The 16,646-nt window shown below is 35.4% G+C and overlaps 1 protein-coding gene across 1 annotated transcript in view; it reads right to left on the bottom strand.

Annotated features, from left to right (window-relative positions):
- KDM7A (lysine demethylase 7A) overlaps nt 1-16,646 on the bottom strand; it is a 115,644-nt gene that overhangs the window by 63,084 nt on the left and 35,914 nt on the right. The window contains exons 3-6 of the mRNA XM_074193560.1: nt 15,365-15,482; nt 3,410-3,570; nt 2,149-2,290; nt 1,682-1,868 (exon numbers count right to left, since the gene is read on the bottom strand). Coding sequence (XP_074049661.1) covers nt 1,682-1,868; nt 2,149-2,290; nt 3,410-3,570; nt 15,365-15,482 — 608 coding nt within the window. The remainder of the gene's footprint in view (nt 1-1,681; nt 1,869-2,148; nt 2,291-3,409; nt 3,571-15,364; nt 15,483-16,646) is intronic.

The following is a 16,646-nucleotide window of genomic DNA, read 5'->3' as shown; positions in this document are numbered from 1 at the left end:
CATACATGTGTGTATGTGCGTGCGTGCGTGCGTGTGTGTGTGTGTGTGTGTTAAGAAATAAGGAGTGATTGAGTAGAATATTCCCAATAAAACCTTTTTTAGGGTTAATATTCCAAATAAAGTCCTCCCAGGGTTAAGAAATAATAAGAAAATCAAACCATTATTCTTAGAAGAAAGGTCTTTCACTATTACATTGTTGGTGGAGCTGTGAATTCATCCAACCTTTCTAGAGAACAATTTGGAACTACGCCCAAAGGGCAACAAAAATGTGCATACCCTTTGACCCAGCAATACCACTACTGGTCTATATCCTGAAGAGATAAAGAAAAAGGGTAAAAACATTACGTGTACAAAAATATTTATAGCAGCCCTGTTTGTGCTGGCAAAGAATTGGAAATCAAGTAAATGTCCTTCAATTGGGGAATGGCTTAGCAAACTGTGGTATATGTATGTCATGGAACACTATTGTTCTATTAGAAACCAGGAGGGATGGGATTTCAGGGAAGCCTGGAGGGATCTGCATGAACTGATGCTGAGTGAGATGAGCAGAACCAGAAAAATAACAATACACCCTAACAGCAACATAGGGGCAATGATCAACCTTGATGGACTTGCTCATTCCATTAGTGCAACAGTCAGGGACAATTTGTGCTGTCTGCAATGGAGAATACCATATGTATGCAGAGAAATAACTGTGGAGTTTGAACGAAGACTAAGGACTATTATCTTAAATTTAGGGGAAAAAAAACTGATATCTTATTGTCTGATCTTAATATCTCTTATACTTTATGTTTCTTCCTTAAGGATATGATTTCTCCTTCATCACACTCAACTTGGATCAATGTATACCATGGAAACAATGTAAAGACTGACAAATTGCCTTCTGTAGGGGGTGGGGGGTGAAGGAGTAAGATCGGGGGGGAAATTGTAAAACTCAAAATAAAGAAAATCTTTAATAAAGAAAAAAAGAAGAAAAAGAAAGGTCTTGCATTCCAAATGAGACTTGTAATGCCACCTTTTTTCTCGATAAGGATATTTTTACTAACTGGAAGGATACTAGACTGTTCCTAGAAAGAACTTGCATTCGTTCTAAGACAAGTTCATGACTTTATGATAAACCTATTTTTACTAGATTTAGACATTACTTCAATAAGATAGCTATGTTCCTGAAGTTATTCTCACTATCTGGATGATGAGGTAATATTTTATGAAAACCTTTCATTCTTTTCTTTGTTGCTGGGATAGATTTTAGCAAGTAGAATGTAACTCTGAAGACTAACCAATGAGTTGATAGACAGGATAGGAAGGAGAAGGGGATCGCATTAGGCCATATAATCTTGCTTGACTATCAATTCGGGGCAACTCCTTGATCTTCACTACCTTTGTGAGACTTGGAGTGTGCCCTTCTCTCTAGAAAAGCAAATAAAAAAACTTTCTTTTGCTCAGATATTGTTTAGTGTGTTTTTATCGCACACGCTATCTGTCGGTTTACTTCCTAATTTTTCTTCTCAGTCTAGGACCAATGAAAAACAATTTATTTGGTGTTAAGTGAATCTATTAAGTAAGTAGGAGACTAAAATAGCAATGTGCTTTGTCCCTCTACAAAGCTCAGAAATTCTACTACAAACGATATTTGAAATGTCAATGAACAACATTAAGAATGCATGCCACCCATTCTCACCCAGAGAACATGGTACCAGACTGAAGTGCCACCAAAGTCAATGTGAAAGTCTGTATAGCTGTCTTGAACTCCCATCAAACAATATTTCTGAACAAATGGCTTAGGGAAGACTGAGTCATCTGGCCAGTAATTTTCCACCCAAGAAAGTTTTCGGGCAATATCAGGAACTTCCACCAATTCTGACATCCTTTTAAAAAGAAAGATAAAATTAAAAATTTATCAACAATAATATGTCCCTCCCCTACAAACAACTCTTAAATAATTTGACCTCAAATATAACACTAGTTATAATTAAACTTTAGAAGAAATTACTTCAAAAATTCTCCTATTACTCCAAATCAAAATTTGCAACATCCTCATCATAAAAATTTTTCAAGACTGACTAAGCTTATCACCATACTCAATTTACCATTAAATTACATTTCACCCCATTAGCAACCCCTAAACCAAACTATCAAACTACTCACTTTGTGTCTGAAAATTCGAGGCTGATCACATTTAAAACCTTTGGACGGTTAGGATTCATGAAGTATTTAACATAGTTGTGAAGCTTCATTTTGCTGTCTGCCTGCCTTGCCACATCAATGACATCTATTACTTTGTCACCACCTATGGAGAGAAATTATAGTCTAATTGATGTTTGAGGAGAGTTACCAAAAAATATGTAAAATACTTGATCACTAAGTCATCTATAAAACTTTGTAGCACTACTTACCAAGGATACTTTCTAGGTTTTCATTTTTTTAAGCCAAACTAAGTCAAACTAAATACCTTTTTTGCTATTAATGTTACCTATAAAAACTATTTACATGTATTATAAGATATTCCATATGCTTGTGCTTTCAAGAATTAATAACCAGAAAAACAACACACACACACACACACACACACAAACACACAAACTTGAGGGGGGGTATTAGATGACTTCTGAAGGCTTTTTCTAGCTGTAAAATTCTATGACTAAGTCTCTTAAGTACCAAAAAGATAGATCTACCTACATCTTCTCAATAATGTACTCAGATTGTACTAAGACTCTGGGGGGGAGGGGTGCAAGGTAATGGACTTAAGTGACTTGCCCAAGGTCACACAGTTAAGTAATTATTAAGTTTCTGAGGGCAGATTTGAACTCAGGTACTCCTGACTCCAGAGCCAGTGCTCTATCCACTACACTACCTAGGTGCCCCTGGACTAAGACTTTTTAAAAATGCTATATATACATGGCATATATCCTGCTGAAATCATTCATAACTGAGAATACATATAACTTTTAAAATTTTTGAAGGTGTCTTCTCTTTAATAAGGTTCTTTAAAGAAAATATAACTGGATGATAAAAGGCAATTCCTCTTCCCATTAAGAAAGGTGACTAAATTATAAATATACTGTGTATTTCATAACTTCATAAAATTGGGCTCTTTGTTAAAGAGAAAGAATAAGGTAACATTTTAGAAAGTCTGATAAAGAAGTTCAAAAAAGACCTATTTCTTCTGCCTCAATTCTGCTTATCAACAAGCCTTTATTAGGTGCATATCATGGACATATATACATATGTGTGTATGTATGTATGTGTATATATGTGCATGTGTGTGTATATATTTCAATGACTTAAGGAATTACAAATCCATCCCATATAAGAATTTTTATCTAATCCAAACATTTGGACAGTTATCATTTTACTTATGTCACAGCTTCCCCTGGGTGTTTTTAAATTTCAGTGTTAAAGTTCATACCTACATAACGTTCCACATCCATAACAGAAAAAGTTGGTGGAGGGAGTCTAAGTCCTAGATCATCTATTTTGGGAACCATAATAGGCACATCAAATCCATGTTTCTCCAGGTATCTTTGTGTCAGCTGGCTACCATTCATCTTTACAATGATTTCATCAGCACTAAAAAAAAGTTAACAAGAAAGATCATTCATTTAAAATTCAAATAAAGTTTAAAGAAGACATTCTAGTGGACATATATCTTTGTAAATATATATACAGATATGTATAGATATATTTTAATTCCTTGCTAATATCTGAAATTCTTTCTTCCTCTCACATTCTCCAAAGTTCCAAATTCTCTCCTGACCCTACTTTAAATTTCTTGCACTAGCCAGTCCCTACCTAGAATCTTAGGGCAGGCATAACTATCAGAGAGGCCATCATTTCATCTGAGGAATGTGACCCATCATCCCACTCTTCAAATGGAAATCACATAACTATATAAGGTCAGACCAGAGCCACCATTTCAGAGACTACTCTATTAGAGGAATAGAAAAGATAAGAACTCTTAGGATAATGGTCAAAGAGCAAGGACTTAAGTAACAAAACACAAAAAATAGAGTAGCAGACATGGTACTTACAATCTGATTCAAATTTGCTATTCTAATAAATATGTCCTATTTGAATGTTAATATACTCTAATCTTTAAGTAAATGTACTAGGTAATAAGAATGGTCTGTTATTTATATAATAATAATAATAATTATTATTATTATTATTATTATTATTATTATTTAGGTTTTTGCAAGGCAATGGGGTTAAGTGGCTTGCCCAAGGCCACACAGCTAGGTAATTATTAAGTGTCTCAGGCCGGATTTGAACCCAGGTACTCCTGACTCCAGGGCTGGTGCTCTATCCACTGCACCACCTAGCCACCCTTAGAAATTATTTCTAATACCATAATAAGCTTTATCATGTTTAATTTTTCTATTCTTAACTCAAACATCAAAAAAGATCATTACTACATACAGAGTAAAATACAAAAACATTTTATATGAAACTAAGTCTCCATTTCATATTTTCTTTCTTAAAAAGTGTTAATATAAATAAAAGTGGAATAATTAAAATTTTTCAAATTTCAATTTTTAAAGGTTGAGTTAAGCAAAGTAGTGAGCCCCCAAAATACAAAAAAAAATTCAACAAACATAAGTGAAAGTTGCAGGGCCCCAAACCCTCTTAGCTGGGAAGGCCATGGCCCCAAAGCCATTGCACACTTCATAGAAAAGGCATCAAATTCCCAAAGGGTACCTGGGGAGGGGGGGGATTGTGAGAGAAGAAATCAAGGTCTCCTCCTGTCCTGCTCATTACTGTCTGAGCCCAACTGTCTGAGTCAACCATTCAGTTCTCTATTCCCTCCCTTTATCCATGCAATTTCCAGCAAATGGAGCCCAAGGACCCATTGCCATACTAACGTTCTTCTTGCCAAGGGCAAGAGCCATTGACAAGGCTATTTCAAATTCTAAACAACAAAAAATTGCTACAGCATCAGAAGGGTAGGGTACAGATGAAGGCAAAGCAGTGAGAGGGTAACTGGGAAAGGTATCCCAACATATTTTATTTTTAATATAAAATTTTAATTTTAATTTTTGAAAATATGAAGGTTTTGTTGATACTTTTATTTTAAATTACAAACATTTACAGATGACATTGAATGAACTTATAACAAAAACATTTAAGTAAAACTGATAAAGTAGGGGCGGCTAGATGGCGTAGTGGATAAAGCAACAGCCTTGGAGTCAGGAGTACCTGGGTTCAAATCCAGTCTCAGACAATTAATAATTGCCTAGCTTTGTGGCCTTGGGCAAGCCACTTAACCCTATTTGCCTTGCAAAAAAAAAAAAAACTGATAAAGTAAGCTGGTTTGAAAGTGGTTATAACATTCCACATTCATAGCAGCAACACCCTCCCATCCCACAACTTGTTTTTCAAAAAGATTTCAATTAATAGTATCCTTTATCTCCCTTCCCCCTCTCACCATCCTGAGAAAAAGAATAGAGAGAAAAACAAATTACATGTAAAAAATAGTTAAGGTCAGGTAAAACTTATTTTGCTTATTTGGAAAAAAAATGTCTCATTCTTTATCCTAAATCCATCAACTCTTTTTCAATTCTCTGGAATCGTGGATGGTGAATGTACTGATGGTTAGGGTTCTTACAGCTTTTAGAGGTCTTTTTTAAAGTTGTCACTGTATAAATTGTTCTCCTGATTTTTATCTCATTCTATATCACTTTACAGATTTGGGGAGGGTATAGAAACAGTAATAGTTATAAAATATCTAAAGTCATGCACTGTTTATTCATTTTTGTATATAATTTCAGCCCAATTTAATGGCTGTATCCATTCACAAGTCCACTAACAATGCATCAATATGCCTATTTTTCTGCATTTTGTCCAATATAATTTTCATTTTTTTGTTCATCTTTATTAATCTAATGAGTATGAATATAATCTCATAATTGCTTTACTTTACATTTCTCTAATTAGTACCAATTTGAAGCATTTTTTTTCACATGACTGTAGATAGTTTAGATTTCTTCCCTTGTGAATTTCTTGTTCATAGCCTTAAACCATTTATCATTTGGTTATTCTTATAAATCTTATTCTTCTAAATCATTTTTTAAAAATTCTTGTAAGATGCTGAAAAAGATTTTGACAAAATACAGCATCCATTCCTATTAAAAACACTAGAGAGTGTAGGAATAAATGGATTGTTCCTTAAAATAATTAGTAGTATCTATCTGAAACCATCAACAAGCATTATATTCAATGGGGAGAGGCTAGAGGCATTCCCAATAAGATCAGGGGTGAAACAAGGGTGCCCATTATCACCACTACTATTCAATATTGTATAGAAATGTTAGCATCAGCAATTAGAGAAGAAAAAGAAATTGAAGGAATTAGAATTGGGAAGGAAGAGACAAAACTCCCACTCTTTGCAGATGACATGATGGTCTACCTAGAGAATCCCAATAAATCATCCCAAAAATTACTGGAAACAATTGGCAATTTTAGCAAAGTTGCAGGTTATAAAATATAAACCCTCATAAATCTTCAACTTTTCTATATATGTCTAGCAAGTTACAGCAGGAAGAGCTAGAAAGAGAAATCCCATTCAAAGTAACCTCAGACAATATAAAATACTTGGGAGTCTATTTGCCAAGACAGACTCAGAATCTTTTTGAAAATAATTATAAAACACTTCTCACACAAATTAAATCAGATTTAAATAACTGGGCAAATATCAACTGCTCATGGATAGGTAGAGCTAATATAATAAAAAGGACAATTCTACCAAAACTAAACTATTTGTTAATGCCCTACCAATCAAAATTCCAAATAATTACTTCATTGAGTTAGAAAAAATTGTAAGTAAATTCATATGGAGAAATAAAAAGTCAAGAACTGCCAGGAGCTTAATGAAAAAAAGTGCAAAAGAAGGTGGCTTAGCCCTACCTGATCTAAAATTATATTATAAAGCATCAGTCATCAAAACTGTTTGGTATTGGCTAAGAAATAGAGTGGCGGACCAGTGGAATAGACTAGGTGTAAAAGCAGGAGATGATTATAGTAATCTGTTTTGCTGTTCGATAAACCCAGAGTCCAGTCATTGGGATAAAAACTCCCTCTTTAATTAAAAACTGCTGGGATAATTGGAAGTTAGTATGGAAGAAACTTAGATTAGACCAACACCTAACACCCTTTACCAAGATAAGATCCAAATGGTTACAGGACTTAGACATAAAAAACAATACTATAAGCAAATTAGAAGAACAAGGACTAGTTTACCTGTCAGATCTATGGAAAGTGGAGCAGTTTATGACTAAGGAAGAGTTGGAGAACATAACCAAAAACCAATTAGATAATTTCAATTACATTAAAGTAAAAAACTTTTGCACAGATAAAACCACTGTAACCAAGATCAAAAGAAATGTAAATTGGGAAACAATCTTTACAACTAATGATTCTGACAAAGGACTCATTTCTAAAATACACAGAGAACTGAGTCATATTTTTAAAACAAAAAGCCATTCCCCAATTGACAAATGGTCAAAGGATATGCAAAGGCAATTTACAGATGAGGAGATCAAAGCAATTCATGGCCATATGAAAAAATGCTCTAAATCATTAATTATTAGAGAAATGCAAATTAAAGCTTCTCTGAGGTACCACCTCACACCTCTCAGATTGGCCAATATGACCAGAAAGGATAATGATCCTTGTTGGAAGGGTTGTGGGAAATCTGGGACACTATATTACACTGTTGGTGGAGCTGTGAACTCATCCAACCCTTCTGGAGAGCCATTTGGAACTACGTGCATGTCCTTTGACCCAGCAATACCACTACTGGGTCTATATCCTGAAGAAATGAAGAAAAAGGAGAGTGCCATTTGTATCCAGTTAAGGAGTTGTGGAGTTTGAACAAAGTTCAAGGATTATTCCTTTAATTTAGAAAAAAAACAGATATCTTATTCTCTGATCTTGTTACCTCTTAGAATTCTCTTCTCTAAGGATATGATTTCTCTCTATCACACCCAATTTGGATCAAGGTACAACATGGAAACAAAGTAAAGACTGACAGATTGCTTTGGGGGGGGGGGAAGTAAGATTGGGGGGAAAATTGTAAAACTCAAATAATATCTTTAATAAAAATCAATTTTAAAAATTCTTATAAATTTGAAACAGATCCTTTTCCATCTTAGAAATAAGTTCTTTATCAAAGAAATGTGTCAAAAAAATTTCCCTAGTTAATTGCTATTTCCCTTTTAATATTAGTTTAATTGGATTTGCTTGTGTAAATTTTTCAGAATTTTATGTAACAAAAATTATCAATTTTGATCATGAAACTTTCTTCTTTCCAAAGTACTCTGCTTTATCTACTGCATTATCTGTCACTGAAGCTAAAGTTAGCTTCACTAACTTTAATGAATGAAATTTAATGAAATTTTTGGCTGACTCCTTAGCATTCCATTCACAAATATAATAAAAAATGCTTTTGGCTTTTCCTTTAATTCCTCAATTTTTTTCTAGTCATTGATATAGCCAGTATTTCTAGTACTGTCAAGTAGAAATAGTGACAACAGACAGTCTTATGTATTCCTGATTTTGTTGAAAAAAGATTCTAGTTTATGTCCACTACTTATAATAGTAGTTCTTGGTTTCAAACATACAATTTATTGTGTTAAGGAATGGTCCATTTATTTCAATGTTTTCTGGTTTTGTTTTAACAGAAATGGATGTTATATTCCATCAAAAGCTTTTTCTGAGAGTAAAAACATCACTTGTACAAAAATATTCATAGCAGCTCTGTTCGTGGTGGCAAAGAATTGGAAATTAAGGGAATGTCCTTCAATCAAGGAATGGCTTAACAAACCATGGTATATGTATGTCATGGAACACTATTCTACTATTAGAAATCAGAAAGGATGGAAATTCAGGGAAGCCTGGAAAGATTTGCATGAAATGATGCTGAGGGAGATGAGCAGAACCAGAAGAACACTGTATACCCTAACAGCAACATGGGGGTGATGATCAACCTTGATGGACTTGCTCATTCCATCAATGCAGCAAAATCAGGCACAATTTTGGGGTATCTGCAATGGAGAATACCATCTGTCTCCAGAGAAAGAATTGTGGAGTTTGAACAAAAACCAAATGCTATTACCTTTAATTAAAAAAAAAAAAAACCGTTATCTTATTATGTAATTTTGCTATCTTATACTTTATTTTTCTTCCTTAAGGATATGATTTCTCTCTCATCACATTCAACTTAAATCAAGGTATACCATGGAAACAATGTAAAGACTAAGACTGCCTTCTGTGTGGGGTAGGGGGAGGGACAGCAAGATCAGGGGGGAAAATTGTAAAATTAAAATTAAATAAAATCTAAAAAAAAGCTTTCTCTGCATAATATAATTATATGCTTTTTTTTACTTTGTAATTTATATGATTGAGTTTATAGATTTTTCTAAAGGTTTTTTGGGGGAGTTTTTTTAGGTTTTTTGCAAGGCAAAAGGGGTTAAGTGGCTTGCCCAAGGCCACACTGCTAGGTAATTATTAAGTATAAGCATATTAAGCATAATTATTAAGTGTCTGAGACCGGATTTGAACTCAAGTACTCCTGACTCCAGGGCCAGTGCTTTATCCACTACGCCACCTAGCCATCCCTATAGATTTTCTAAAGTTAAACCAACCTTTCATTCCTGACATAACTTCAATCTGGTATATTCGTGGCATATTGATTTAGTCTAATTAATAAAATAATATTCCATCAATGTTCATTAGATATATATGTCTGAAGTTTCCTTTTTAATTCTACTTGGTTTATACATTAAGGTTATATTTCTGTCTATAGAACGAATTTGGAACAATTCTGGGGGATACAAGAAAGAGGCAAAATACAGTTCCTTCACCTCCAAGAGCTCACAATCTATTGAGGGAAAAGATGAGACTTCAGGTGAAACTTAGAGGAAATCAAGGAAGTCAACAGTCAGAGAAATCCACACAGAAAATGCCCAAAGTTGAGAAATGGAGTGTCCAGGAGTCCAGAGTAACTGTTTTTGATGACATGTCAGGGAATAAGGTTCAAGCAGATCAGAAAGGTAAAAAGGAGACATGTTATAGAGGGCTTTTAACACCAAAGGATTTTATGATAATGTTTTTGTCCTTTGAAGATCACAACATCAGGGAGGTGATGCCACAACAAGTACATGAATTAGATTTGTGTGTGTGTGTGGGGGGGTGCTGTGCTAAAGTCACCAGCCTCACTTTCTCCTCCAGAGCCATCTAGATCCAGTGGTCAGATATGAATCAGGACAACTGGAGATGGTCTTGGATATGAGGCAATCAGGATTAAATGACTAGCCCAAGATCACACAGCTAGTAAGTGTCTAGTGTCTGAGGCTGGATTCAAACTTCTGTCCTTCTAAACTTCAAGGTCAGTGCTCTACCTGTGCCAAAATTTGCATTTGATCCTGGAGGACAAAGAAAGTTACTAGAATATACTGAGTAAGGGATGATATGATCAGATCTGTATTTTAGTGGCTAAATGGAGGACAGCTAGGTGGTGAAATCAGTGACCTCATATATAAAATAAACCAGAGAAGAGCATGGCAAATCAATCCATTATTTTTTTATTAATTAGTGCATAACAAAATTTATTCACAGTGACTCAACTAATGGCTTTCAAGTGTTCACCAATTTCAAGATGCTCCTACTAAATAAAAAGGAGGCATCATATAGAGATGGACATGTAAGTTATTCAGGAAAGACTTCTTTCTTTGGAAAAACAAAAGAATCAAGTGTCCCAGCTTATATATGATTTGACTTGTAGGGCTACTGTCATATTCAGATGACCCCTGCAAGCTTTTCTGACTAGAACTAAAAGTGCTGCTACTCCAATCTCTTTAGCAAGAAAACCCCAAATGGGATTACAAAGAGTGTGTCACAACAAAGCCATCGGCGACAACAAGGCTAAAAGCAGAATGGATTGGAGGGGGAAGAGACTTAAAGCACATAGACCCACCAACAGGCTGTTATAATAATCAGGTCATGAGATGGGGAGGACTTGAACTTGAGTGGTGATACTCAAAGAGTGTATGCAAGAGATGCTGCAAAGTTGAAATCAACAGACCTTAGTAACAGGTTGAATATGGAAGGTTTGAGAGAATGGAGAATCTAGAGTGACTCCTAGGCTGTGAGCCTAAAGGACCTGGAATTTGGCATTGCCCTCTAAGAAATGTGAGGAATGGCTTTGGTTTTGGTTTTGGTTTGGTTTTGTTTTTTGAGGGGGGTGGAGGGAAGTTGTTTTGGAATATACTGAGTTTAGGACAGCCACTGGACATCCAGTTCAAGATGTCTGAAAGGCAGTTGAAAATGCAAGACTGGAGGTCAGGAGAGAAACTGGAGCAAAGAAGAAAAGATTTGAGAATTATCAGCAAAGAGATATTAATAAAGTGCATGGGAGCTGATGAGACCACCAGATAAAACAGTCTAGAGGGAGAAGAGAAGAGGGTACAGAACAGAACCCTGAGGGCTACCTATAGTTAGTGGGAATGGTCTAGAAGATGATAAAGCAAAGGAGTTAGAGGACAAGTCAGATAGGGAAAAGGAGAACAAGAAGAGAATGAATCTGAAAACCTAGAAGAGAATTTCAAGAAAGAGAGAGAATGATTTCAAGGGCTCCAGAGAGGTCAAGGAGAATGAGGAAGGAAGAAGAAAAGGCCACTAGATTTGGCAATAAGAGATTATTAGTAACCGTGGAGAGAGCAATTTCAATGAAGTAAGGTCTAAACTCATATTGCAAGGGGTCAAGAAAAAAAGAGAGTAGAGAAAATGGAGACATCTATTTTAGATGGCCTTCTAGGAATTTAGTTATAAAGGGCAAAAGAGATCTGGCGATAATTAGTGAGGATAGAAAAATAAAATGAAGTTTTTTTTTCCCAGAATGGAGGAAACAGACACGTTTGTAGGCAGTAGAAAATAAGTCAGTAGAGGAGAAATGGTTTAAGTGATAGAATGAGCACAACAAGAGGGTCATCTGTTGGAGGAGATGAGATGGAAGGGGAATTCTCAAACTTCTCCATGTGAGAGAGAAGAAAAGGAGGAAAGAGTAACAGGAGAATTTGAGAGATAGAAGAGGAAAGGGAGAAGAGAGAGTTCAAAGTGAAAGGCCTCCATTCTCAGCTGAGTGAGTCAGGGGAGGGAATGCCATGAAAGGCTTAAGAGAAGTATGGTAGTATTACAAAATAGCACTGGGGGCCCAATTGAGTTGTATAACATTAATTTGTTGGGGACACAGTTGCAATAGTTGTGTGATTTTCTCCACTTTGATTCAACAGCACAGGTATAGGCACAAAGGCAGTGAATAGTGGGAGTGGCCCAAGGCTAAGGCTTGGATGTGAGTCTATTTGATAAGGGGACCAGTCAAGAAAGTCAGGGTATAGTTGAAGTGGTTCACCAAGGAGTCAAGATGGAGAGAAGAGAAGAGAGCAACCAGTCCTGGGGTGACAGCCTCAAGACATGTGAGGGGGTCAAGAGATGGAAGGTCATGGTGTGGATGAAGATTATGGTTAGGCAAAAGATTGTAGAGAGGAGAGGTGAAAATCCAGAAGATCATGGAAATTTCAGAATTCTCAACCATGGAGGTAGTACATTTGAGAGGGCGGCAAGATCCAAGGTATGCCAATGTGTGTGACTGAAGTGAAGTGGATGAAGAGCTCGTGTGAGGTAAGGGGTTTATGAAATTGAGCAGAACTGATGGAAAAATAACGTGAATGATGAAGGGGGAGATGATGGAAGTGGCAGCAAGCATTGCCTCATCCAGTGAGTAGAAGACACTGAGTAAAGATACAGTCAATACTAGAAAGGGGAGCCAGGGAGACTGTTATCAAGGTAAAGCTGGAGTTGGTAGATATAAGAGAGAAAAAAGTTAAAATGAAAGGAAGTTTGCTGTCTTAGTAGAACAGATGGAAGTGCTTGCTTTAAGGAATATGTAAAATACCCCTCCTAGCCCCAGTTTTCCTCAGAGATATACTACAGGAGATGGAAGGCTCAGAGCACTAGTGCAGTGAGTCAGAGTTCTCCTCCTCTGAGGATGCACATGTTAAGGTTCTGAAGGGATACCTGTTTACTTCTTCCCCCTTCTTAAAATGTTGGCATTGCAACTAGTGCAGGACAGAGAACTACACTTGGAATCAGGAAAATCTGAGCACAAACTCTGCCTCAGTTACTTACTAGCAGTGTGGTCATGGACAAATTGTATAACCTTTCTTAGCATGAACTTCCTCATCTGTAAAATAAGAATAAGAGCACCTACTTCCTATGGTTGCTATGAGGATAAAATGATGTAATACATCAATTACACCATTATATAATTTTATCATATAGCATAGAACACACTGCAAACCTGAGAGCTATATATAAATGATATTATCATCAAATTGACCTTTTTAGGATTTTTCCGTACTCTTGTGTTTGTATTCTATTGTTCCTGCTCCACTTTGTATATGTCATCAAAAATGTTTTAAAGAACCCTATTCTATTTCTTCCTTTGTAAAATTATGTTTAACTTTGCTAGCTAAGTTGTTCATGATTATAGCTTTTATCTTTTGCTTTTTGGTATATTGTATTCCAAGAGTTCCTCTTCTGTGGGTAAGCACCCACAGATCTTAAGTGTGGTTCTTGATACCTAAATTACTTCTTTAGAGATGTTTACATTGTTTTCTTGGAGTGAAAGCTCTGAATTTTGACATTCTAAAGCTTTTCCTTTTCAGGTTTATTCCTAGAAACAACTGAGTTTTTTTCCTATCTTTATTTTGACCTCTGGTTCTAATCAATACAGGCAGTTTTATTTGTGATTTCTTTAAAAGATAAAGTGTCAATAAGTCAACAAGAATTCATCAAATGTTTTCTGTGAGCAGGCTCTAAGTTAAGTCCTGGGGAAACAAAGAATAAAATCTAGTTTAGACTTGTTTTTCTTTATTTTTGAATCACAGTTTTCACAGAGTCCAGTGATTTTTAAATTTTCTCTTCTTGCCTCACTTTCTAGGTCATTTATTTTTGATATCATATAACTTCTATTTCCTTCTATTTTTTTCAATCTCTAAGCTTTGTTCTAGTATTTCTTTGCTGTCCCACAGAGTGACTGTCTTGTTTAGCATTTAGTCTCCTTTTCTTCTTTCTTGGTGCTTCACCTCTTGATTCACTTCTTCTAAGTTGTTGTTACTGTTTGTCCTTCATTCTGGGAGAGGACCATGACATCAGGAAGATGATGTCATGACATCATTAATGCTTGTAAAAAATCCATTTTTCCCTCTGAGTACCTACAGGTCATTGTTAGAATTACTCCTGTGAGGCTGATCTATAGAGTTGTAATATTTCTTATCCAAGTTAGCGTTTTCTTCATTTCTCCAAACTTTGTTCCCAAATCAAGGCTCTGAACCAGGACCAGTTCCATATCCACCCTTTTAATCCCATGAATTCCTACAAAAATCTTTACTCTCCTCTCTCCTCACCCAACTCCACTCTCCCTAGACCTCTTAGATCTTTGAAATTCAAAACACTGGTCTTCAGGGCTCTAACAGCATCGGGACAGAGAGCTCAGCTCCAAAGGACCATTTAGGGTCCTTTGGGTCTGCAGGCCTAAGCTGTATTTGTTGTCACATCCCTGGGTCTCCTCCCAGGGGCTTGTTCACGCTGGCTGCCTTTGGCCACAGAGTTTTCTTTACAGGTCACATGTATCTTCTAAACACTGTTAGGGTGGAAGGCTCAGTTGGTTTGCCATGGGCTAGTTCAGACTTTGCTGGCAGTTCCTCTTCCTGTTGCTCACTTGCCTGTGGTAGACCTCATCTAGTTTTGAACTGGAAAAAGTCACTCTAGTTTCCCATTAAAGCTCTTAATCAAATTTATTTGGTCAATTTTGACTTTCAGGATTTTACTGGAGTAATCATTCTGGAGATGGACTCTGTTTAGTCAAACATATTATACAAAACTCTTTAATTTTAATAACTTTTTAAATTTTAATAACAACTAGGCTCTCTCAAGCCTCAGGAAACCTCAATCCATCTGGATAGCTTCAAACACCACCAACAAAATCACAAAGAATATCATCTAGAAGAAAATTTAGGCTTTATTGTCACCAACAGAGCTAATCCTGATAAGATTTAGATGCCTGGAGCATTCCTAAAGCAGATTCAGAAGAGAAATAAAAAAGGAAGACAAAGGGAAAGGAATTCTAAAAAATAATAGTAGAATAAAAAGCTAAAAGAAAAGTAAAAGAAAGGGAAAGAAGCAGGTAGTGATGAAAAGTATGAGAAAAAACACTTCTATGACATCCATAATGAGTTAAAGAAACTGAAAGAAAAAACATAGTATCCAAACAATCCTATATATTTTTGGTTCAGAACAAAGTGCATACCTTGGGAAGACCCGAGCACGTAATTCCTTAACAAAAGTTCGTGTCCCAGCTTGTACTGGTTTGGAACCATCATCGTTCTCTGTGTAATCATGCCTGTGCCAGTTCCTCCTCTTTTTCACTAGAATTTTAAAAAATAAAAATATTTTTGATAATTGAGATTCAAATAGTAAATATTAAGTATAATAAATATACCTCCTAATCATTCATGACTTGTTACAGTCAAACAATGCATCAACTAATGGAAACCTATCAGAAATTAGCCTCCCCCCTTCAAAAAAATACTTTAACATTAAGTTCTTATCTTTTTAAAATTGGTAGATTTTGCCTAAGTTTGAGCTCCACTACAATAGTCTTTGAGAAACAAGGATCAATGCAGGCATCACAACAAGGACTTTGAATGTAAATTTGATCATTATGTCCTGGCACATAGTTGGCAATTAATGAACACTTGTGGATGAAACAATAAGGTAAAAAATAAAAATTCTAAGACAATGAAAATCACCATCTGTAAATCTCAAATTTTGCAAGATGACATTAAATAGAAATGTTTTTAATAAATTTTAAGTGTGAAATGTAAATTTTGTTTGATGACATCATCTTGGGCACTTCAGTTTTCTTACCGACTTTTTAATTCTAAATTTCTAAAACAGAATTTGAAAATGAAATTAGAACAAATGCTACCTAAGAGAAATATTTACTTTTAAAAAGATTCTGATAATTAATGATATTCATCACCCCGATTGCCTGAGGTCAGATCATACTACACAATCACTTTTCACATATTTTCTTTTTTTTTTAAGATCTTTCTTGAGTTTTGAGTTTTACAATTTTTCTCCCAATCTTACTCCCCCGCTCCACGGAAAGCAATCTGTCAGTCTTTATTTTGTTTCCATGTTGTATATTGATCCAAACTGAGTTTCATGTATTTTCTAATCTCCCTTTTTAGATCACCAAAGGGCAACCCCCAAAAAATTTACCAAAAAGAAAATAGTTACATAGAGTGTATTACTACAAAGAAAGGCAGATAACATTCAAAATTACTTAAATAACCTTACATTTTAAATGTACCAAGATGATAGCAGAGTGATCTCAGTTTGATCTAATGAGGAAGGAGATGTCAAACTAGAAAATTTTTATATGAATAAATATATATGTTCTGACAAAAAAAGTAAAAAGGAAATTTATTAATAGAAAAAATGATGTCGAAAGGTAGTTTGACATGAGATTTCTAGCAAGAAGCAAAGCCTATGCAATCATACAAAATAAAAGTGTGGCATCAGTA

This window comes from Macrotis lagotis, chromosome 7, assembly GCF_037893015.1.
Source record: "Macrotis lagotis isolate mMagLag1 chromosome 7, bilby.v1.9.chrom.fasta, whole genome shotgun sequence".
Taxonomy (NCBI): domain Eukaryota; kingdom Metazoa; phylum Chordata; class Mammalia; order Peramelemorphia; family Peramelidae; genus Macrotis; species Macrotis lagotis.
This window is presented reverse-complemented; position numbering and strand designations above follow the sequence as displayed.